The sequence below is a fragment of the Hippocampus bargibanti genome, linkage group LG01, assembly GCF_051943395.1.
Source record: "Hippocampus bargibanti isolate YZ-2025 linkage group LG01, ASM5194339v1, whole genome shotgun sequence".
NCBI classification, from domain to species: domain Eukaryota; kingdom Metazoa; phylum Chordata; class Actinopteri; order Syngnathiformes; family Syngnathidae; genus Hippocampus; species Hippocampus bargibanti.
The window spans coordinates 3,430,351-3,455,876 of record NC_142734.1 but is presented as its reverse complement, the minus strand read 5'-3'; the positions used below and the strand labels follow the sequence as shown (position 1 = coordinate 3,455,876).

Genomic DNA, 25,526 nt, shown 5'->3' with positions numbered 1-25,526 from the left:
CAAGATGGCGCCCAAGCTCTGTTGGAAATGGGCTGATTTGTCTGCTGGAAATTTGTGTCAGCTAGTATCAAATAGTAGTCATGGTGCAACACGCAACGATTCACCATCGCGTTATTTATGTGTTTTCCTTCTAATTTCGCCATCAACACTGATCAACATGAAGTTTTCAGACCAAACAAAGTACCCAAAATGCATTGTGTGTCGCTTTCTCGGTCAGGGGCGTTCCTTCAGTGACGTAACGTACGGACTCGTCACCAACTCAAAAACAAGACTTTCTGAATATTCAGCGCGAGTCTTAAAGTGTAAAATATAGCTATATGCCGTGGAATCTTTGTAAAATACGCTCAGTAGAAGTCATTTGAAGTGATGTTACAAATTATGGACACAACTTGTCCGGAGGCGTCGGTTGTCCTTTAAGTGTTATACAGAGAAGGAATTCGATGGACACATCAAACCCTAGCACTCCGCCATTGCTTTGGATGCATTATTCATCTGTGTGCCAATTTGGAGGATCCCTCAGCTAGCGCCAAAAAGAGGAGAAACCAAATGAAGAGAAAAAGTCACAGCAAGAAAAGTCAGAAGAAAAACGTGGGTGCGCAGGGTGAGAGGAGAACACAAGAGACACCCGAACAAAAGAACCAGCGAGACCGAGGCAGAAGACTCACTAATGGTTCAATGTCTTCGCTGCAAATTAGAGAAACATTCAAACAGGGTCTCAGATGATCCACAGAGAGCCCTTCCCAGTTCATGTTTAACACCGCCAGTCACAACACAAGACAGACTCGATTTCACAGTGCTGAATCATCTTGATTTTCTTGTCAAACTCTTCAAATAATAGTCCAAAATGGCACCCGAGTAGGCAGCACGAATATGCCAGCACTGTTTTTGATTTGGGAGCAATGTTAGTGCCATTTTATTGTCATCGCTGGACAGCTCGGGGGCGATTGCGCGTGGACAGTCTGCGGCTAGATGGATGTATGGCTTGACGAGCCCGCGATAAGAAGAAAGGAGCGTCAGTGCAGAGCACCGATGCGTTATGTGAAACAGTCGCGGCCTGGAATTGAAGCGGATTTACATGGGACAGAAGATGTGAGACAATCAATGAATGCTACACAGCTTCGTGTTTGCTTTCAACATTTAGCTTGTAGCAGACGTGCACATTTCACCAAGACGTCCATGATCCACTGGTGAAAAGGACGCTTTGATCCTCTCCTTTTTCATCTTTTTGTGTAGTGCCTTATAATTTTTTTTATAATTTATATATATATATATATATATATATATATATATATATATATATATATATATATATATATATATATATATATATATATAATATATTTTACAATTATTTTTTTATAATATTTATTTATATATGATAATCGAAAACCTTTTTTCATTCATTGAAGGTGTGTATAATATGGTGCACCTTATATATGAAACACGTTTTAAAATACACCATTCATTGGGGGTGCGCCTTATACTTCGGTGCGCCTTATACAAGGGAAAATACGGCATGTATGGTTTGAAAGGTAGGTAATTCCCCAAAATAAATTGCATAGCTCTTTAAATTGTGGTTAAAAATACCAAAAGTCAACTTGAATGTAGTTCTCGTCAAATATTTGAAGAAGATAGACCGCAATGTGTTAGTTGGCTAACTACAGTATTTGTTGAGAGTCATTCTAATTTAAATATAATTATCGCAGGCCTCTAATTGTGTCAAGTAAAATTGGGATAACTATTAAAATGTAGTTAAATACTGTCCTTGAGAAATGTGCTTAGAAATAAAATGTATTATTATTATTATTATTAGATTGGATTTGCCTTTATTCGTCTCGCAGTGGAGAAATTTACATTTCACAGCAGCAAAGTTATGAAATGATTATTATTATTATTATTATTATTACATTATAAATAGGGTGTACAGTACTACCACACACATATTCGCACAATTCGCATCTTTTGGAAATACAATTTACCCTTATCATCACTTTGTTTTACAGACACACACACACGACACATACCGACACACACGACACATACCGACACACACAGACACACACACACAGACACACACAAACACACACACACACACACACACACACACACACACACACACACACACACACACACACACACACACACACACACACACACACACACACACACACACACACACACACAAACACTTCCTGGAAGTCTTGCCCATATTTGGAATGAAAGCCAGGTTTGTTACCAATTATGGGAGCAGTCTTTCACATGTCAGCCTGGAATATAAGAAGTGGTGTGCATTTGTGTGAATGTGTCTGTGTGTGTGTATTGGATGGGCTAGCGTGTGTAGGCTGGATGAGTCGGATTGCCATTTAATCTGCCTCGGTCTCCCACCAGGAACACGGCTTTCGTCATTTAGAGCCAACAGCTGGATGTGTTTGCATCACATTCAATCCGATTGCCTCCAATTCAAGTAGCGCCGATGCTGCTGCTGCTGCTGCACACTAACAGGCCGTTCAGTGCTTAACCAGTCTTGAGATACAATTACATTGTACAGTGTTACCTTGAGATATGGATGACTTGAGGAACCCCCGATGAGAAGGAGCGTCAGCGCAGAGCGCCGTTGTGTATGTGGAACTGTCGCGGCTTGGAATTGAAGCGGATTTATGTGGGACAGGAGATGAGAGTTAATCTATTTTTGTCAATGGATGCTACAGCTTTCTTCTCGGGCTGGAGTTTCTGTCAATATACTTTAGAAAATGATATTCAAATGCACGACCTTATAACTCTCGGGAAAGACGGAAGCACAAAGCAGGCTTCTGATTGGCTGCCGTGCCGAGTATGCAAATTGGTAAACGAACCGAAATTCTGACATTTCCAAACCGAATGAAGATTTCTAAATCGGAATCATTTATTCTGATTTTGAAATCTTAGTTCGTTGTCGGCCACCCGGGCGACGACGTTTTGGAAGTTGTACGCCCGGCGGATAAGTTGCACGCCCCAGGCATCCGGGCAGACGCTATTTCAGACACTGGTATATAATAGTATTCAATAGAAAACGTTGTTTAAAATACTATCCTGTCGAGTAAACGTCACGTCAGCCATTTTGATTGGAATTCGACTTACGACCGTTTGACTTACGACCGTTTTGTCGGAACGGAACCCGGTCGTAGCTCGGATCTTACCTGTATTTCGAAAACCTTTATACATTATACAGTAAAGTCTCGTTATATCGATATTCAAGGGACTCCGAAAAAATATCGATATAACCGGGACTATCGATATATCCGACCCAGTTTGCATGTAATTTTCTCCGTGCGTGCATAGAAATAGTATCGATATAATCGGGACTATCGATATATCCGATATCGATATAACGAGACTTTACTGTATATGGAACACGTTTTTTTATTCATTCAAGGTGCGTCTTATAGTCCAGTGCGACTTATATATGGAAAAAGTTTGAAAATACTCAATTTCTTTGGGGTACGCCTTACACTCCGGTGCGCCGGAAAATACGGTATATAAAATTATGAGAGTCAGAATTTCATTACAGGTTTGTTTCAAATAATAAGAACTTATGTATAAAATCTGAAATGCTGCAAGAAAATTGCATTTGGAGCTCGAGTAACTTTATGTAACTTTTGTACAGTGACTTTATTGCACTTACATAAGCATAACTGATCTCAGTCTCATTGCAGCAGCTAGAACAGCGACTTTTAAGCAGCCGATCTGACAGAAAATCATTTTAGCCATTAAAAAAAAAAATGCATTCATTTTTCAAAGCCATCCAACAATCCTCCAACCTTGAGACTGTGTTTTAAACACACAGGAATGCAATATATAGAGGTCGCAAAAGCCGCCGTGACTGCGCTGTTTCTCAGGTCTCGGTCGGTGACTGATGTTTTCACACTTGTGTGGAAGATTGCTATTTCTGCACACAGCCACAGAACTCAATTATTCATTGTGAATACTGGCACACTCACTTTACCTCTTTAAGGGAAGGAACAGGGTGTGTCTTGCACATGTTCTGTGTCTTTCCAAAGCAAGGCAACATCACAGAGAAAAAAAAAAAGAGCGCTGCTATTCCAACAGCAGCAGGAGGTAGCTAAGGGGAGACAAGGAGCTGTCATAAACATGCAGTCAAAGCGATATGAAGCGCTAGGCGCTGTTCAAACAGCAGAGGGAGGAAATGGGGAAGAATCTGTCTCCCCGATCTTGTCTCGCAGACAGCTGCGCATCTTTTTGCTACTCGGTCAAGTGCGACCGAGAAAAAGACTTTCTTTAACATGACCGCAACTCAGCTAGCATACTTGACAGACTCGTATCAACCTCAGCCTTTATCAAGGGGTCACCTCTTCAGGATACACAGAGGATTACTTTAACGACCATTACAAAGGTAAATAACACGACTACTATACAGTACAGTTTATTTCTTTTAATTATAATATAGCACATTTTTATACATTAAATACGATATATTTTGTTTATTTTTATACATAAAATAAGAAATATACATAAAATAAGAAATATATATATATATACATATATGTATATTTGAACTTTTCTTGATTGCTGCCAGCAAAATTATAGTTCACTGATGAAGCTTTTCGGATGAGGAGCAAAACGTCCGACACCTTCAAAGACATCCAGATGACGACTGAAGAAACCTTTTCATCGATGGACCACTCCTGTACGACTGAGATCTTACACAGACGTAAAGGTGTACCAATTTCCATTTATTCCAAACAACCAGGAATCCATCCGGAGCTAAAAATAAAAAAAAAAAACACAATTCTTTAAAATTATGTTTGTGTGGGTTTTGCTGTCACGATTCTGTCCTGTTTGCGTTATTTCCTTCGTCTCCAGCTAGAGAGTGGGTGTTTGCTTACAAGCTGCGTCTTACATGAATTACCTACTGCCTTTAATAAGCCATTTCACGGCAAATCCCGCTTTTGTAAAATTTGCCTTGTTCACAAATTGAAAACTGAGACCTGAGGTGGGCAAACTACGGCCTGCGGTCCAGATCTGGCCCGTTGGTCTTTTTAATCCGGCCCACCAAAGGTTGGTATCCAATTGAGGGACGGTGCGAATGATTTTATTCACTTTATTTGGGTTTGTAATGACAGCTATTCAACACTAGGTGGCATAGTCCTTGAAGTCGTGTGATGATAAAGTGTTTCGAAAATATTTTAAAATTTCATGATTTAACTTGAACATAGCATGAAAGAGGCTCAATATAACAGGACTATGTACTACATTTACTAGTGGAGCAGAATTGCTCACTTTCAGTGAAGAAAATGACTGTGATATCAGTTTATGTGTGTGTGTGTGTGTGTGTTCGGGTAGTGGGGAGGCGACTGATCTAAACGTGCTGATACAACAGTGCAGGACGTTACTAATTAGTTTATCGCAGGGTCTCGTAATTGGGTTAGTGGTGACAGCAACTGTGTCGACAGGGGCTAATCTTATTATTGGTCAAATGACTTAATACAGTGACAAACACAGCAGGTGCTTTCGTTGCGCGACTGCAAGCACAACACAACACAGCCAATACACTTGGAATCTCAGCTTTTTTTTGTGTGATGCATACTTTTACAAACAAAATAAAAAACGGATGTGCTTCCTTGCTTGTGTGTCATATTTGGCACTTTTGGAATAGTTTGGCATTTCAAATTAAATGCTCATTTATCGATGTAAAGGTTTCTTCAGACATCATCGGGACTTCGTTGAAGGTGTTGGACGTTTCGCTCCTCATCCGAGAAGCTTCGTCAGCAAAAAAAAAAAATGCTGGTAGTTTTGGCCCTATATATATACGGGTAACATCCGAGTTAAAATTTGCGCGAGTTATGACCACGACCGCCAAATCTTTTTTTTTTTAATTCTTCGCCTGGCAACGCAATGCGCAAGCAACCGGCAACGCGTACTACAATCTTGGCCAGCCAGCATGTCACACACTTGCACAGCAATGCGTGACTACACTCAATACAGTAGTTATACAGTGCACACTGCTTTTTTCATTTGGCGTCCTCCTGAGTCCGAGCATGTGTTTTCGGGGGACATCTTCTGGTTGTGAGCAGGGAGAGCAGGGTAAGTATAACATTTATAAATGAACTGTACAGTAAACAGTTTTGTATACATTACAGTTACAGTTATACAGAAATAAAAATCTATAATATGAAATCTAAAATGATAAAAACGACACTAAAGGTGAGTATAACATTTATAAATAAACTGTACAGTAAACAGTTTGGTATATATTACACATACAGGTATATAGTAATAAAAATCGATGAAAATGAAATAGAAAATGATTAAACTGACACTAAAAGTTATAAAATTCATAAATGAACTGTAAACAGTTTGGTATATAATAATATTCAACAGAAAACTACAGATTGACATGACTATCCTGTCGTGTAAACATCACATGGGCCATTTTGAATGGATTTCGACTTATGACCGTTTGACTTACGACCGTTTTGTCGGACCGGAACCTGGTCGTAACTCGAATGTTACCTGTATCTATATCCCTAATGTTCAGAGGTGGCGGTGCCAGACTTCTGCTTTGATAGGTACCTGCTCTAAGGTTGGTGAGAGCAGAGGACCATTCCCTGAGGCTAAACTGATTACTTCTTTTGTCCTGACTGATTATGGTCTAGGACTGGCCGTGATTGCCCCATTGACGAAGCTTCTCGGATGAGGAGCGAAACGTCCGACACCTTCAAAGAAATACAGATGACGGCTGAAGAAACCTTTTCATCGATGGACCGCTCCTGTACAACTGAGAGCTTACACAGACATATATGCTCATTTGTCATCATAAACTGTATGTGCCACACAAAAAGGAAGGTGACATGTGCATAGATTTTAGCATGCTAAAAGATATTGTATTTTGTTGCGTTTGCTTCCACGGTACCATGATCTGATAGGTGCGAGGTGTAAATCTGCAAGGTGCCATCAGAGTGAAGTACTAAATAAAGATATTTTTCAAAGTTTTGAGGCTCCAAGAAACCTCCACCCCAGTTGTGTCACTTTGCTTTGCCACTTAACACAATCTGCTTCCTCCAAAAATAGCTCAGCGCTCCTCTGAAGCAGGCTTTTGGTTCACCACTGTGACTGGTAGCGTGTAGAAAAAAAAAAGAAACCACAATATCTACATTGTGACAAGACTACCAACTCACTACAAGATATGTAGATGCTGTTTGTGTGATGTTGCTGCTATGCTATGCGAACAAATACATGAGACTGCTGTTGTGGGAAGACACATATGACACTTAACCTGAGACGCCAGATGGCTTGGGAGAACAGTTACAATCGTTTTTAAATCAAAAATGTCTTTGTTGACATTATTAGCTAAAATAGCATTTAGATTATTCTTGATCCAATGCAACACAGTTGCATCTTGCCGTCATCTGGACTTCTTTAAAGGTGTCGGACATTTCACTGTTCATCCGAAGAGCTTTGTCAGCGAACTAACATTGTGCTGGTAACCCTGAGCCTATATCCCTAATGGACAGAGGTAGCAGTGCCAGACCTCTTCTCTGATAGGTCCATGTGCCGGACTGCAATCTGTTTATCTCTATTGTCTAGGTTTCACCTCATTGGCATAACTAAGCCTACATGGTATTGACCTAAGAAGTCTGTTGTAAGCATGGTCTAAATTAAACCTTAAACCAGCATAGCGATTTAGTGAAGGAGTTTGCTGTTTGACAAAAAATGCTTCTTTTACTCCTCTTTCAAACATTCATTTTCTTTAGCTAAGATTTTAACCTCACTGTCGTCAAATGAGTGGTTGCTTGCTTTTAGGTGCAGACGTACTGCCAGATTGAGGCTCGCTAGCATTGTCCCTGCGATGTGGATAGTCTTTTTTGAGCATTTGTTTAGTTTCCCCAATGTATTGCTTTTTACGATCTTCATGTTCACGACATTTACAGTAAAAGTTCATCTACAAGTACAGATGATGGCTGAAGAAACCTTTTCCTCGATGGACCACTCCTGTACGACTGAGAGCCTACACCGATGTAACGCAGTAGAAATGTGATCGTGGGTATTTTTCATGTCCGCTATTAGCTTGTAGTCTGCTAGTTGATTTAATTGCATGAGTTGTAAGGACATTACAATACACTCTAATGAGTGACGGTGGCTAGTTAAAAATGGCCGACACCGTGCCTTGCCTTCTGTGTTACAGAATGGAGACGTGATGTTGCGGAATATCTTTTTTTAAACTCTGTAGTTTGTGGACTCTTTCCTCCTGCATTTTCACAATTAACCGACTTAGTTTTAAACTGCTAGGTATACGTGACTTCAGTAAGATCCATGTCCAGAAGAGGAAAAAATATATACAACGACATTATGAACCATTGGGACTGAAATGGTCTTTGCAATTGTGTTATTCAATTTACTCAAAATCCTTGGGGCTATAGTCATAGTTCATCGGGTAAAATATTGAGTGCTGACTGGATAAGCAACTGCGTCTGGAGTCAGTCTCGATAAGAATGTGGGCCACTATCGATTAAGAATTATGGATGACTCATCGTGTGTTGAAAGAATTGGGGGAAAACCGAGTGCTGCACTGGGTTACATTCAACAGAGGCTCTGTGGATTTGTTTTCAACTCTCAAGAAGGTCAACATGGTGTCATCGAAGGGAAGTGGTGTTACACTGACGCAGATCTGCTTCCTCCTCTATGATTCTGTTCTTTTAAGACGTGAAAAAGGGTGTTAGAACGTTCAGAGAGAAAGATTTGCCCTTTGCCAGTGAGAAAGATTTGTCACCGAAACAAGACATGTTTTGTTTGGAAAAACTTTCCCCAGATTGCATTGTGCAAGTGAGCAGTGGGACGACCGTAAAGATTCTCAAACTGGTGTTGAACTGTTGTTGAGGAGAAATCAATTCCCTATCAAGAGGCGATATACAGTAAAGTCTCGTTATATCGATATTCTCTGGAGTCCGAAAAAATATCGATATAACCGGGACTATCGATATATCCGACCCTGCACGCATGTAATTTTCTCCTTGCGTTCATAGAAATAGTATCGCAATAAGCGGGACTATCGATATAACCGATATCGATATAACGAGACTTTACTGTACTTCAGTGGGCCATGGGTACACATAGTGACTTTTGGGAGAGCCTTATTGAGAGGTACTTTGACTTCTGATTGTGCCAATCCACCATTTCTGCTGCTTCTTTGAGGTCAGGTTGCGGGGGCAGCACCTTTAGTAGGACTTCCCTCTCCCCTGCCACTTCTTCAAGCTCTTCCTGGTAGATCTCAAGGCATTCCCATGCCAGATGGGTGAAATACTCCCTCCAGGGTGTCCTGGGGCATGCCCGGAACACCTTACCAGAAAGGCCCTCAGGTAGCATCCTAATCAGATACCTGAGTCACCTCATCTGGCTCCTCTCAATCAGCAGGAGAACCGGCTTCCTCTCAACCTGTCCCGGACGACCAAGCTTCTCTTATCTCTAAGGGTGAGCCCAGATACCCCGCGGAGAAAACTCATTATGTCCCACTTGTATCCGGGATCTCGTTCTTTCAGGCACAGCCCATAGCTCGTGTCCATAGATGAGGGTTGGGATGTAGATGGACCGGTAAATTGAGAGATTTGCCCTTTTACTCAGCTCCTTCTTCACCATGACAGACCGATCTCTCGCTCCCTTCTACCGTCATTTGTCATACATAAGTATGTCTCATTTAGTCAAAACTAATGAAGACCGGCAGGAGAGGAAATGGATGGATACTAACATCAATCATATTCAATTGATCAAAAAAAGTCAGTACATTTCTTTTCGCAAGGAACTGAGTCAGTTCTGATAAAACCGCTGCTATGGAAACACTGCTATGGAAACACTTTAAAGTTTCCTAACTAGTTTCCTAACTGACATCAGAAAAACGTTTTATACCATCTAAAATACCCAAAACACACAGGCTGATATTTTTAGTCAAATGCAAAACACAAATAAGAATGAGTTAAAGTGTCTCAAAACTACTTCAAAATGACCGAGATGCTGAGTTTCAGAAGGCCCCGCGCCCTTGTTTGTGACGTCACGCAAGGACGTCATGCCTTGCTTTAGAATCAAAACAATGGCTTCAGATTCGGAGAAGACGCTTTCTTGTTACTCATCCAGTTATGAATATGATTCAAATAGTTCTGAAGAGGAAAGCATAAAGGTTTCCAATCGATTAAGGAAGTCCTCCCGTATCAATTGGAGCCGTCAGGACTCCAATGTAGCGTCCCAGAAAATGCACAATATGGCACCCAAGCTCCGTTGGAAATGGGCTGATTTGTCTGCTGGGAATTTGTGGGAATTTCAACTAGTATCAAATAGTAGTCTTGGTGCAAAACAATGATTCACCATCGCATTATTTATGTGTTTTCCTTCTAATTTCGCCATCAACATGGATCAACACAAATTTTTCAGACCAAACAAAGTATCTAAAATGCATTGTGTGTCGCTTTCTCGGTCAGGGGCGTTCCTTCAGTGACGTCCGTCAGGAATCGCCACCAACTCGAAAACAACACTTCCTCAATATTCAGCGAGACTCTTAAAACGTAAAATATGCGGTGGAATCTTTGTAAAATATGCTCAGTAGAAGTCATTTGAAGTGATTTTACAAATTATGGACATAACTTAAGGGAAACTATCATGGTCCACTTTGTGAGATGATTTACCTATATTCTTGCTATTACACGGCAACGGTGCATCATACACCACTTCATTTAACCGTAACTTTTTTTTTTTTTGGGGGGGGGGGGGGCTTGAACAGAAAACGGAACCAGACCATCTCGGGAACAAATCACTGGTATCTGACCAGACCGCAAATCAGTACATTTTTTCAACCATTCATGTTGCATCGTCAAAGAGAATAAGCCATTTTCAACAATTGCTCAATAATTGGTAAAAATGACACCCATTCGTATGGACTGACTGCATTGATTTGTGGAAAAACAAATTTGAAACTCACTATAATTTGACAGCCAATTCCAATTTGACACCAGCAATGCAGAATGTGAGTCCTCATGTGAAATAGTCTAATCGTCTTCAAGCGGATGTTTTGGTACGCTGTGAAAAAGTCCTTCAAGACAAAGGCGGCCTCTGGGGTGGTTTTAGTTGACGTGATCCCACTTTCAGCGAGCCACTCTTATTAAGCAGCACATCTGAAAGCGGGCGGATTCTCTTTCTAAACCGATCGATACAGAACCCGCCTCTCTAGGGGGAGGCCTCGACTCCACCCTTCCTGCAGCCTTTCGGAAATTCCCGCACTCTAATTTGGTCGGGACGGAGACACGGTGGACACGTTTCGCCACCCGAGACGAAAGTGATGCAAACAGTCCTCAGAGAGAACACACATCGCCTGTTCATGAATAAATAAACACAGCAGTCAGCATGAACACTCTGCTGTCCTCTTCATTCCATACACCTCGGTGACAGTTAAAGGACAACCGACACTACCGGCCACACAAGTTGTGTCAATAATTTGTAAAATCACTTCAAATGACTTCTACTGAGCGCATTTTACAAAGATTCCACCGCATATAGCGATATTTTACGTTTTAAGGCTCGCGCTGAATATTCAGGAAGTATTGTTTTCGAGTTGGTGGCGATTCCTGCGTGACGTCATGTCAGGAACGCCCCTGACCGAGAAAACGACACACAATGCATTTTGGGTAGTTTGTTTGGTCTGAAAACATCGGGTTATTGGTGAAATTAGAAGGGAAATACATAAATAAAGCAATGGTGAATCGTTGTGTGTTGCACCAAGACTACTATTTGATACTAGTTAACACAAATTCCCAGCAGACAAATCAGCCCATTTCCAACGGAGCTTGTGCGCCATTTTGTGCATTTTCTGGGACGCTACATTGGAGTCCAAACGCCTCAAAATAATACGGAATGACTTCTTTAATCGATTGCAAACATTTACGCTTTCCTCTTCAGAACTATTTAAATCCTTTTCATATCTGGATGAGTAACAAGAAAGCATCTTCTCCGAATCTGAAGCCATTATTTTGATTCTAGAGCAAGGCTAGACGTCCTGGTGTGAGGTCACAAACAAGGGGGCGGGACCTTCTGAAACTCGCCATTTCCGAGGTCATTTTGAAGTAGTTTTGGGACACTTTAACTCATTGTTATTGGTGTTTTGAATTTGAGTAAAACTATTAGCCTGTGTGTTTTGGGTATTTTAGATGCTCTAAAACGTTTTTCTGATGTCAGTTATGAAACAAAAAAATATGTAAGTAATATATAAGTATTTCTAGTTTGCCCTTTGCAGTGGCGGTCTAAACATGTCACTCCTAGGCCTTCAGTAGTGCTATGTCTAAATTCTGAATCAATCAGCTGTGAGTGTGGTGTGATTAACTACATGTCCACTAGAGGATATCGTTGGCCAGGAAATAACCTGTGACATGAAGAAACTTAAGAAATATTGTCATTAAACTGTTTGAATATTTACTATGAACGTGTGGATTTATGATAACCTCATACAATTGCAATATTATTTGTCATTTTTGCTGGCTATGCAGCTGTTCAACCTTTCTTAATGATGTCCATCTATTCTTGAAAAGTCCGTCTTGAAAATGGTTTTAACAGTATATCAGTAAACAAACGCATTTCTTCTCCTTCGGCCATTGTGGGTTGACAAAACTGTTATTAAATCAACACAAAAATATATTTGCTTATGGAACTGGCTACAGATAGAGTGTGCTAGCCCTGGCCAATATGCTCTTATCACTGGAGGCTAGTGATACAATGATTGGAGCTTCATCAGCTTCATCACCATTGATTTTTATGTCCCAAAGCCTGCAGAACTGATTGTGAAGGCCTACAGGTAGATTTTCTGACCCTGGTAACATAAAATAGCTGAAATGTGATTGGTTAAATGCTTAAATACGAAAGCACACATCTGGAAGCAGCACAAAAGAGGAAAAGCAATGAAGGCCATCAGAGAAGGCCTTGCAGGCCTTGATGGCCCACCACTGGCCCTTCGTCACTACATGTGGCAAGCTAGATAAATATAAAGAATAAAAACAAGAGGTGTATTTAAGCTTCTCCGCTGAACAGTAGCCGGGAGGCAGAGTTGCCCTAAATAACCAAGAATATTTAAATGCCTCCAAATTCCATTCTATAAACTCACACGTGTCTGTCTCTGTGGTGGCAAGTCTGAGCGCACCGACATCACCCCCAGATCTGTGGTCTGAACATGAAGTCTTATCAAAGATTCACAGGAAGCGCTTTTATTTCAGTCAGCAACGATTTTTGTAATGCACAAATGTGCCGATCGATGCGTCTCACGCGCACTCAAAAGACCAAATAAAAAAGACCACAAGTGTAATATGATGCTAAGACCTTTACTTTGTTGGGATTTTTTTTCTCCTTCTTTTTACAAGCAAAGCCAAGAACAGAGGAGGCTAGCGGTGCGTGGAAATAAATCCGACTTAACAAGGTACAAGTGGCTTACAAACTGCAAATACATGAACAGGTTGTCAAACCTACCAAGTGAGCCATCCTGCAGAGACTACGCAAATACAGGTAGAACAATAGCAATGAATTCAACAATCAATGCATTTTACAGAGCTTAAGGTAGCATATTTTCTGGTGTGTAAGTCGCACCCAAAAGCCTTGATTTTCTTCAAAAGATGACCCTGCGCCTTATACACAAGTGTGCCTTATATGTGAAGTAATATTGAGCCACAACAGGTCTCGCAACTACTGTAAGCACCCACTGAGTCCATTTCTCCCTGTAGAAGAAGTAGCGCATAACCCAGCCTCTACTGCAGCACCTTGTAATGTAGTATGCCTTATATTTAGAAGAAAAAAATATATATTTATATATTGATGAAAAGGTTTCTTCAGCCGTCATATGTACTTCTTTGAAGGTGTCGGATGTTTCGCTTCTTATCCAAGAGGCTTCGTCAGCGAACTAGTCTTTTTGCTGGTAGTTTCGGCTCTATATATAGCCCTAATGTCCAGACGTGACGGTGCCAGACTCTGCTCTGATTGGTCCCTGCTCTCAGGTTGGGCAAAGATTTCAAAATCGGAATAATGTATTCCGATTTCGAAATCTTCGTTCAAACGTTTGCTTTATTGAATAAAAATAGATATTTTTTTTCTGAAGAAGTTGTCGGCCACCTGGGTGGAGACGTTTTGTAAGTTGTAGATGTAAAAGTTGCACGCCCCGGGCGTCTGGGGGCAGGCAGTATTTCAGACACTGGCATTATATGTATAAACCAATATGTATGTTTTGAATAGTATTTTGGACGGCCACCCTCATTTTAAGCTCATATAACTCCAGACCCATATAATTTAGGAATTAACTATTTTTTCTGATGAAAGAACAGAGTCTAAGGTTTTTTTTTTACGCTGCATTGAATGTTAAGATAGTCCAAAACCTCAATATTTTGTGGATCCTGGAATTTGAGTGACAAAGATAAAAACCCTGGCACTGGAGTGGATACATTTTCAACATATCTGGCAGTGAATGAGTTCAAAAAAGTTTGGAAAATACAATATACAAATATGCAAATATGCATGACATATAGCACAGATGAAATTACTGTCCTCTCGGACCCAGCGTGAAAGGCACTTATGACTTTAACAAACATAATAAACACGAAAATTTGCCAAATGTGCACGTCTACTACAAGCTAAATGTTGAAAGCAAACACGTAACTGTAGTTTTTTTTTTTTTTGCGATTAGTCGTCTTATTGTGTTTCAAGCTGTGAAAAATGGGGCAGGTAACTTTATGGCTGGGCAGGCAACTTTTCAGCATTGTCTGCCCTGGTGTACGCTAACTTTTTGTTTCAGACACTGCAGTAAGACTCCCCCCTGTGAAAGGAGTAGAATGGGCCTTTCCAATTTGCCGCCAGCTGTTCCCCAGTTGCTATTTGCATTGTGGCAGAAGAATGGTCTCCATCTGACAGCCTTGAGGTAAGGGCGATAAGGCAAGAAAGAGAACTTGATATTCACGAGGTGACACAAAGCATAACAGCAAAGGTTGTCGTGTCAAACAAAATTCATGTAAGCCATTTTTCAAACAGGAAGGTCTGATGCGACTAGACAATGGTTGTCAAAACCACACGCCGATGGACAGGATGCAAATGATAAGCCTTTCGATGTCATATTATCTACCCAAGAACAGCTGTCCCGCTGCCGCAGCCAGAGGCTCATCATGACAGCAGCTAATAACAATTGACATTTTCCATGGAGTAACGTGGTCGACTGAAACAAATACAGTTGCCAGAAGGCCATGCTACCACGTGTGACAATGAAGGTGTGAAAGCTTTATTTACAAGATGATTCATTTCAATTTATGTAGCGTTATTTAATTATTCGTTTTATTCAACCTTCATTCTCTTCAGAAAGCACTTGAAAAGACAATTTCATTTCGGTTCTATATCAGTGGTGGGCCATCAGGGCCTGCAAGGCCTTCTCTGCTAGCGTAAAAACATCTCAATCACAGACTGAGACAAATTATATTTTGTCCATGAACTCTTATGAAATAATTGCAAATTGTCTTCCAGCTTCTTTTCATTGCTTTTTCCCTGTTGTGCTGCTTCCAGATATGTGGTTTTGTGTTTAAGCATTTAACCAATCACATTTCAGCCAGTCAGAAATCTATTTCACAAACAGTTCTGCAGGCCCTTGACCATAAAACAAGTGTCAATGAAACTGTTGCTTTAACCAATCAGATTTTCAACCTGGCAACTGAAAGCCTGGAAACATCAGTTTTCGCAAACTGCGATTGGCTCGTCACATGATTGATACGTAATATGTGTATCACTAGCTGCTAGATATGAGCATACTGGCCACAGCTAGCACACTGTATCTCTAGCGGGATTCATATATATATATATATATATATATATATATATATATATATATATATATATATATATATATATATATATATATATATATATATATATCTCACTGTGAACTGTGCTCTTATATATTTTGTATATATTTTATACATTTTTATATATTAAATACAATTATATGCATACATCTATATTTTACATGTAAAATATTATGTGTATACAGTACATGTACTGGATATATATATATATATATATATATATATATATATATATATATATATATATATATATATATATATATATATATATACCACTGTGAACTGTGCTCTTATATATTTTGTATATATTTTATACATTTTTATATATTAAATACAATTATATATCATACATCTATATTTTACATGTAAAATATTATGTGTATATATATTTTTTTTTTATATATATATATATATATACATTATGTATCAAATATAGATAAATGTATATAAATATATAAAAATGTATAAAATATATAAAAAATATATATAAGAGCACAGTTCACAGTGGTAAGGATTAATGAAAGCACCAGAGAAAATACTACGAGTAGCACTTATTTAAACAAGAACCCCTTTCAAAACAAAATAAATCCAGTTGCTTCAAATTAACAAGAAAAAAACAGAAATCACATTTGTATTTTTATTGCTATTGTGACAATCAATTAAAAATGACAGAATGTTGTTAGCATGTTAAACCCATGATTTATCATTTTGATTGTAATTTTGCTTCTGGAGTATTAAACATTTATTCTCTAATTTCCGTTCATCTCAAATGGTTTTTCTTTGCGGCACTGTTTCCAGTACGTGTTTGCAGATGTTGTATTTTTGGATCATCCGACGTCAACCCAATGTGCTACCTCGTCAATCTAATCTGCTCAGCATCAGTTGTGCTTGCTACCCAATGAAAGTGAAACTTTATTAGAAATGGGACTGTATTTCCTCCCTCGGCCAGCAAGTTCGCCCCCGATGACATCAACATTTTCCCGTGCTCCGATTGGTTGCTCGGAGTACAACTTGCTCCATCTAACTTTGAATGAAACATGCAGCCATTTTGTGATCAGCATCAGTGGTGAATATCATACATCTAAAAAAATAATGTCTACTTTTATCATGTTTTCAACCAGTGATTATGAACTGCTCCAAACAAGGTCAATGACGCAGTCGCCTGTCCTCAGTCGGTTGTCCTTTAAAGGACAACTGACGTCTTCGGACAAGTTGTGTCCATAATTTGTAAAATGACTTCAAATGACTTCTACTGAGCGTATTTTACAAAGATTCCACGGCATATAGCTATATTTTACGTTTTAAGACTCGCGCTGAATATTCCGGAAGTCTTGTTTTTGAGTTGGTGACGAGTCCGTACGTGACGTCACTGAAGGAATGCCCCAAACCGAAAAAAGGACACATTGTAGCAATCCTTCCATCACGTCAATGCATTTTGCTGTACTTGTTTGGTCTGAAAATATCATGTTGCACCAAAAAGAAGCAGAAGAGGGCGACAAAGCTCCATGTAAGGAATTTATCAGCCTGTGGAAACGGGCTGATTAATTCCTTACACGGAGCTTGGTCGACATTTTCTGCCTCTTTTTTGGTGATCCATTTCCCCCAATGTTGCCTCAAAATGGCATATATAATTCTTTAATCGATTGCAAACATGTATGCTTTCCTCTTCAGAACTATTTGAATCATATTCATAACTGGATGTGTAACAAGAAAGCATATTCTCCAAATCTGAAGCCATTGTTTTGATTCTCAAGCAATGCAAGACGTCTTGGCGTGACGTCACGAACTGGGGGCGGGGCTTTCTGAAAGTGCCCAATTCGCAGTTCAATTTTTTTGCAGATTTTGGACACTTTAAGTCATTTTTATTGGTGTTTTGCATTTGACTACAAATATCATACTGTATGTTTTGGGTATTTTTGATGCTATAAAACGTTTTTCTAATGTCAGTTAGGAAAAAAAAAGTGATGTCGGTTGGCCTTTTAAATCAAATTAAATTGACTATCTGGTGACGGTTCATCATGCTGCTAATTCATGCGATACATGCACACCTGTGAGAGGTTTGGGCTTGATGGAAAGGACAATCGGGGGTCATTTTGGCCTTTCTGGCACGTAATAATGAGCAAATGCCGTTTGTTGGAGTGACTGGTGCTCCTTTCATCGCCATATAAGGTAGCCCACACCCCGTGGGCAATGAGCGGATTAGCGATGTGATGGGGAGCCCCCAACCCTAACAAAGGCTTTATTAATTAGGCTCGCATTGACTCTGGGCCCTCGCTAATATGCGGCACACGCTAACTTTGATCAAAAGTTTTCTCGCCGAGCTTCGTCACGTCTCACGTTGAAATTGATGTCAAATCGACATGCATGCAATGCGCTGGGGGGGGGGGGTGCACAAGAGAGGACTGGTGGAAAAAAGAAAGTGGAATTGGGGGGGGGGGGGGGTGAGTGCGCACCATCCTCAAATTGGTCAGGCAACCTTCACACATGGATGACCAAATGGCTATGCTGCAGTTTGAAGCAAGGTGAGACTAATTGATTGATTGATCACAGAGAGAATAGCAAATCGTTTGCAAACAGCTCACCGATCATTTGTGCGCAGAAGCAGAAAATACACAGAAAAGTACACACTCACTCGACCCTCCGGTGCTTCAGAAGAGCCTCTCCGGATGTCGAAGCCAGCTTCTGGGATGACTTCTCCCGGGACGAGACGCCATGAACATCGCTATGCTTCTTGGCTCGGATCCAAACCTCCTTTAGCGACTCTCAACGCTCACCGTGATTGTCGTTACCAGGCAAGATGACAGCTGCTGTTTTAACAGATAAATATCGGATTTGGATCCTTTTTTTTTGTGGCCCGCGGGTGTCGGTCGGTATGCATGCAGCGGACAAGTGACAGGGGCTATTTGAAGGGATGCTGACGCGGAAGCTGAGGGGCTCGCCTCCTTCCTCCCTGCTCAGCTTCCATCAGCCTTGCAGCAACACGTGACATCAGCGTTAAGCACCACACGTCGCTTCCAGGTACGGATTTCAAAATAAAATCTTTAGTGTGTATGAGTAGAGTTTGGAGAGGAAGAAGAATAATAATGCCGGGACGAAGTCTGGTGATAGGCTAATTTTAGGAGTTAGATTTGTGTGACAAACCGCAAATTACCCACGTGGAGTTTTCATGCAATCCGCGTGCCTGTATGGGCTTTCTATGGGCACTCTGGTTTCTTCGCACATTCCAAAAACATACATGACAGGTTGATAGTACATTCAAATTTGTCTTTAGGTGTGATTGTAAGTGTTTTGTCTATCTGTGCCCTGCGATTGGCTCGCTACTAGTTCAGGGTGTGCCCTGCCTACTGCTCAATGACTGCTGGAATAGCCTGGAGTGGACCCACGGCCCTCATGTGGATAAAATTATTATTATTATTATTATTATTATTATTATTATTATTATTATTATTATTATTATTATTATCCATCTATAAATATATGACTCAGCATGATTCAGACTTGATCTTAGTTTGCTTTCTATTTTCTTTGTGACCACTTTATTTCCTGAATATGATAGTTGTCCATGTTAAGCACTTTTTATAGCTACAGCTGTTGTTAACGTGCTACATATATCATTATTATTATTATTATTGGTACAATTATGATTATATACACGCACAATTCTGCCCTTATTTTGTGGATTTTGTTGTTCTCATCAGACAGACTAATTCCAGACCAAAAAGTGAGGAACAAAGCTCAACACTCGTGGGTTAAACGTAAATCATGTTAAGTGAACACATACAAATTACATACAAACAGGGTCGGATATATCGATAGTCCCGGTTATATCGATATTTTTCGGGCTTCCTTGAATATCGATATAACGAGACTTTACTGTATTTTGAATCACAGCCGGTAAGGTTTATTTTGAAATGGACTAATATCCTGTATTCTTCCCCATATGACATCCGGCTTGATAGACTATGAGGAATCCATTCACTCATAGTCGACCGCAATCACATGGGCCTCCAAGCGGCCTGGGGAAGGCATGACAACGAGCACTCATTGATTTGCTGAAAAGCATGATGTCATTATTATCTCAGAGAATACTGAAGGGAAGCGGGCCTCTGCCGCCATTCATATACTGTTCTAATAACTCATTTTATTAAAGATGCTGGTGGTGACGACTTATGATTGTTGTTGTTCTCTACTGGAGTCTTGGAATTATTTTCAGTATGATAACAGTTTGTATGTATTTTTCAAATTACATTTAAGAAATAGGAAGACAACCTCAACTTCTTTCTAAATTGCTAAATAGTACACAATAGACACAAGAGGTTTGAATAATAATAATAATAATAATAATAATAATAATAATAATAATATCAAATGTCTGTAAAGTGGGGAGCGTCTGTAATTATTTATATGGGTCTGATCTGTTTGTGATTGGGGCCCGGGAACTAAAATCACCTTGACACTGGTACTGGAAGCTCATGTTTGAATGCAGAATTTTGTGACATAGTTAAAGGTTGAATTCAGTGGTGCTCTTTTGTCTCCAGTTGCCTCATCAGAGCTAAATAAATAAATACATAAATAAATAAATAAATAAATGAACACATGAATACATGAATAAATGAATACACGAATAAATAAAGAGGTAAGGAGGTGAAGTAGATAAATAGATGGATAAATTAATAGATACATAAATAAAAAGATAAATTGATAAATAAATTGATAAATTGACAAATAAATTGATACATAAATTGACACACAAATTCATATATAAATAGATAGATAAATAAATAAATTGATAAATAAATAAATACACATGGCAAAATGAATTAATAAATGAATGAAAACATGAATAAATAAATAAATAAATAAATGAAGAGATAAGGAGGTGAGTAAGTAGATAGATAAATAAATAAATTGAAAAAAAAATTGATACATAAAATTGACACATAAATTCATATATAAATAGATAGATAAATAAATAAATAAATACATACATAAATAAATGAACACATGAATACATGAATAAATGAATACATGAATAAATAAATAAAGAGGTAAGGAGGTGAGGAAGTAGATAAATAAATAGATCGATAAATTAATAGATACATGAATAAAATGATAAATTGATACATAAATTGATAAATTGAAAAATAAATTGATCCATAAATTGACACACAAATTCATATATAAATAGATAGATAAATAAATAAATTGATAAATAAATAAATACACATGGCAAAACGAATGAAATAAATGAATAAATAAATGAATGAATACATGAATAAATAAATAAATAAATAAATAAATAAATAAATAAATAAAGAGATAAGGAGGTGAGTAAGTAGATAGATAGATAAATAAATAAATTAAAAAATAAATTGATACATAAAATTGACACATAAATTCATATATAAATAGATAGACAAATAAATAAATTGATAAATAAATAAATACACATGGCAAAATTGTCCTGATTTTGTTTGAGCGCGTTCATGTGAGAGAGGAAACACTGAAGGGGCCAAATAAAGCAACTGAGGGTCGAATAAAAGCGATTGCATTAGACTCCCGAACAACGGGGCAAAAAAATAGTCCTTTTGAGGTCGCTTATTGTATTGTCGTCCACTCTGAGCCAGACTGCTTCGTCTCCTTCACAACGCGGGTCCCCTTGGAGCACAACGCCACTGGCTGTCCTGTCGCTTCACATTAGCGTCTTTGCAGAGAATGGCAGCCCCACAAGGGGACTTGGACACACTTGTCATGTAAGAAGAGCTGTGGACTCACACACACACACACTAATACACACACTAATATGCACACTGAGTAGAGGAGGTGCTGGCCAAACGGATTCAACCCAAAGAGTGCTTCCAACAAGGCTTCCGATGGAACTCGAATGGTGACCTTATTTTAGCCACTCTTCTCGAATAAGACTGCAGGAACCACTCACACAAAGTACACATTCACAACATATGCAAGAAGGGGAGAAGGAATAGCATAATGAACTTATTCACGAATTTATTCGGGAATTGAAAATATGACAGAGCCATTCCTGAATATGTTCGGGTTTGGTTTTTTTTTATTCTTGGGTGCTGATAAAGCGCTGCCCATGGCCTCTGACAATGGCCTCTGGCCCCTTTCCACAAGGGGGCAGCATTTCACTTTTTTTTTATGGTTATTCCAGCTTCACCTGCTGTTAAAGCGCTATAGTTCTTATCCTGTGACTGGAAAGTGTCCTTGGAAAAGAAGATTATTATTACACAGGTCATATGTAAAATTCCATCAAAACAAACTGCAATGTTTTATTTTCACCAATTTTTAACATCAACATTAAGATCTGCATAAAAAGCTCTCTATCTGTCTGCCATGGGGCGTGTTGGAGCCTATCCCAGCTGTTTTTGGGCAATCACAGGGCAAACTAACTTTTAAAACCATCCTCTGCTTGCGTTAAAATCATACTATTCAGGAGATCTTAAAGGACAACCAACGTTTTTTTGTTTTTTAACTAGCATCAGAAAAACGCTTTCATAGCATCTAAAATATCCAAAACACGCAGTATGATATTTTTTGTCAAATACAAAACACCATTAAAAATGACTTAAAGTGTCCAAAATCTGCAAAAAAATGAGCTGCGAATTGGGCATTTTCAGAAAGTCCCGCCCCCAGTTCGTGATATCACACCAAGACGTCTTGCATTGCTTGTGAATAAAAACAATGGCTTCAGATTCGGAGAATATGCTTTCTTGTTACACATCCAGTTATGAATATGATTCAAATAGTTCTGAAGAGGAAAGCAGACAGGTTTGCAATGGATTAAAGAATTATATGTGCCATTTTGAGGCAGCATTGGGGAGAAATGTCTCACCCAAAGAAAGGCACAAAATGGCGACCTCCTGTGGCCACCTCCGTTTCCATAGGCTGATAAATTCCTTACATGGAGCTTGGACGCCCTAATCTGGCGGGTTTTGTGTGCAACACGCTTTTCAGACCAAAGAAGTACAGCAAAATACATTGACATGATGGAAGGACTGCTACAATGTGTCCTTTTTTCGGTCAGGGGCGTTCTTTTAATGACGTCACGTACGGACTCGTCACCAACTCAAAAACAAGACTTCCCGAATATTCAGCGCGAGTCTTCAAACGTAAAATATAGCTATATGCGGTGGAATCTTATTAAAATACGACCAGTAGAAGTCATTTGAAGCCATTTTACAAATTATGGACACAACTTGTCCGGAGACGTCGGTTTAATTGTAATAGACTTGCGCAGGTGCTGGCGCAGTGGGGTTATAAAGTTGCGCCAGTGGCTGTCAAAATGCGTAAATGGCGCAAGGGGGCGGCCCAATGCATTCTTGTGTTACTGATGTAAAACATGTGTTTCACTTTATGTCCGCAAGATGACGCTACGTTTTCATCCTCAAGTTAAGAATACAGTAGTTTGAAAATTGAATGGCTTTGTTCCATTTTATGTAATGTATTGGTTCTAATCGCTACTTGACACATTTTTCATTTCGTTGAACATTTTATTCAACCGTCTCAAAAGTCAAATTTTCTCAGATGCGACAAACTAAAATGAACAGTCGATTAGTTTTTGCTCGCTGTGAAAGCCAGTTGACGCCGCCAATTACGATCCACCCCCCCGGCCTGATTGCTCATCCAACACAGGCCCCGCCTCCCTTCGCCTCCCCGCTTTTCGGCGTTGTCTCCCGGCCAGTCTCCTCAGAGAGGCCGGCACAAACCACCAGCTCCGTCCGGCGCTATTGCGGTCCTTTCTTGAAAAAAAAAGTCTCCCCCGACGAGAAGACGAGACATGAAATTCCGCTTTTTCCATCAAGACTAAGTTTTCTCTGTCTATCTGAAGCCATTTTAAGCGGCTTTTCAAAGTGTTTCTTTCCCGGATAAGAGTTCGTCGCTGTGGGCAGACACGATGGGTTGTTGCAGCGGCCGGTGCATGCTCATCTTTATTTGCACCTTACAATTGGTAAGTGAACGTTTTTGTTGTTGTTTTCAGTCTATTCAATCTTTTTGAATGGTGTTCACTTCTCCTTTTAAACTTGACACCTTCATGATCTCTTGGGTTTTGTTTGAGATAGCAATTAAACTCCACGGCAAAGTTAGAAGCTTTGATAACACAATTCAAGACAGATGTGACGTTACTTAGATTTTTTTTTTTTTTTTTTGACTGTCATCTGTTTTCTTTTGTGATTTTCGTTTAATTGAATTGCTGTTGTGAAGTCAATATAAGATATATGGTTAGTTATCTCGAGGCACTTTTTACATATTGAGTAGGAGAAGAAGAAACACATACTTTTCAGAAGAATACTAAAAAGAACCTGAACTACAGGGGCAGAAGGTGGACAATGGACAGAATGTTAGCTTTGATTTCCTTGATGATTCAGGTTGAAGTGGGTTGTGGTTTGAGAGACGCCTCTGATCAAAATAAAGTTGGCCTCCGTCTTTTAGAGAGAATGGGAGAAAGACATTATTTACTTACATTTCGAAACGAAAGAAATAAAACAGCATATTTGAGAATCATGCACTAGCATTTTAGTTGTTGATTCGTAGTGTGTTACAGTATTTGTTGCTGTGTTAAAATGTAACATTTTAATATCAGGTGACGAAGACAACCTCCGGTTTTCATTCGTGAGGTTAAAGCGAGGCCAAGTGGATACTGCGCATCAAAGGTCAAAGTCAGCTTTATTGTCAAATATGCTAATATGCATGACATTCAGCACGGATCAAATTACTGTCCTCTCGGACCCAGCATGCAAGGCACTTATGCCTTTAACAAACATAATAAACACGAAAACGCCAATTTGCTGGGAGAGGTGAGCTTGGGAATCATCTTGGGAAAAATAATAATAAAAAATACAAATAATATGACAACACAAAGACACAGAGAGTCATTCATTCTTCATTACTTGCTGTACCCGCTTTGTTATGACATGAAGCAGTTCTAGATGAAATGTTACAATGTACTGTTTTCTGTGTTGTCAAGAAAGCTTTCTTCTTTTGAACGATGCTGCACACGTGTTGGAATATCAAGACTGAATGGGATGTTGAAAAGGAAAAAAATGTTACCACTTTGTGACCGTATGACACAGCGTGATCCCTTTTCGGCCTTTTGGATAGTCTATTTCTGAGTTTGAACGCTAAGGTTGTGCCCAAGTGGGTGGCACCGGGTTTTGAACAGGGAGCGCTGAGCCCCCTCAGGGAATGCACAAAAACACAGGAAGTGTGTGTACAGCTTTATCCTAAAAACTAAGGTGTTGTAATAATTTTAATTAGAAAAAAATACTGAGAAAAAATTCCTCTGAGGATGTATTCATTAATGTCATAAAAATCATATTAACGTCTTCAATTGCAGCTTGACTTTGACTTTTCATCATAAATGCCCTTTGCAGTCACATTTCTAGTATGCATAAATGGTTCTCATGTCCTGATGCCTACAGTTCACGATGTATGGAGGAGTGATATTATTATTATTATTATTATTATTATTATTATTATTATTATTATTATTATTATTATTATTCAGTGATGAAAACCATTAATGATTTTCATGAGGTGAATTTAGTTGTTAAATATCTTCACCTTTTGTTGTTAAGTGATTTAAAAAAATGTGAGTTTAATTAATATCTGTAATTAACTCATTCACTGCCAGACGTGCAAAAAATGAGTCCACTC

General features: G+C 39.2%; 2 protein-coding genes and 1 long non-coding RNA gene across 11 annotated transcripts in view; 2 read left to right on the top strand and 1 right to left on the bottom strand.

Moving 5' to 3' along the window:
- Positions 1-18,799, bottom strand: part of LOC148902766 (uncharacterized) — a 49,776-nt gene extending 30,977 nt beyond the window's left edge. For all 5 annotated transcript variants that reach the window (XM_088990564.1, XM_088990600.1, XM_088990574.1 and 2 more), the window contains exon 1: positions 18,484-18,799. The gene's annotated coding sequence lies outside the window, so the exon portion shown is untranslated. The remainder of the gene's footprint in view (positions 1-18,483) is intronic.
- LOC148902767 (uncharacterized) lies at positions 13,185-15,826 on the top strand. The gene is made up of 3 exons (XR_016115807.1): positions 13,185-13,524; positions 14,801-14,923; positions 15,034-15,826. It is a non-coding gene; the product is annotated as an uncharacterized LOC148902767 (long non-coding RNA).
- Positions 18,800-23,573: 4,774 nt separating the features above from the next.
- nkain4 (sodium/potassium transporting ATPase interacting 4) overlaps positions 23,574-25,526 on the top strand; it is a 42,601-nt gene continuing 40,648 nt past the window's right edge. For all 5 annotated transcript variants that reach the window (XR_016114254.1, XR_016114256.1, XR_016114261.1 and 2 more), the window contains exon 1: positions 23,574-23,820. Coding sequence is in view for 2 of the 5 variants with exons in the window: in XM_088990527.1 (XP_088846653.1) it covers positions 23,767-23,820 (54 nt within the window). In the remaining 3 variants the exon portion in view is untranslated. The remainder of the gene's footprint in view (positions 23,821-25,526) is intronic.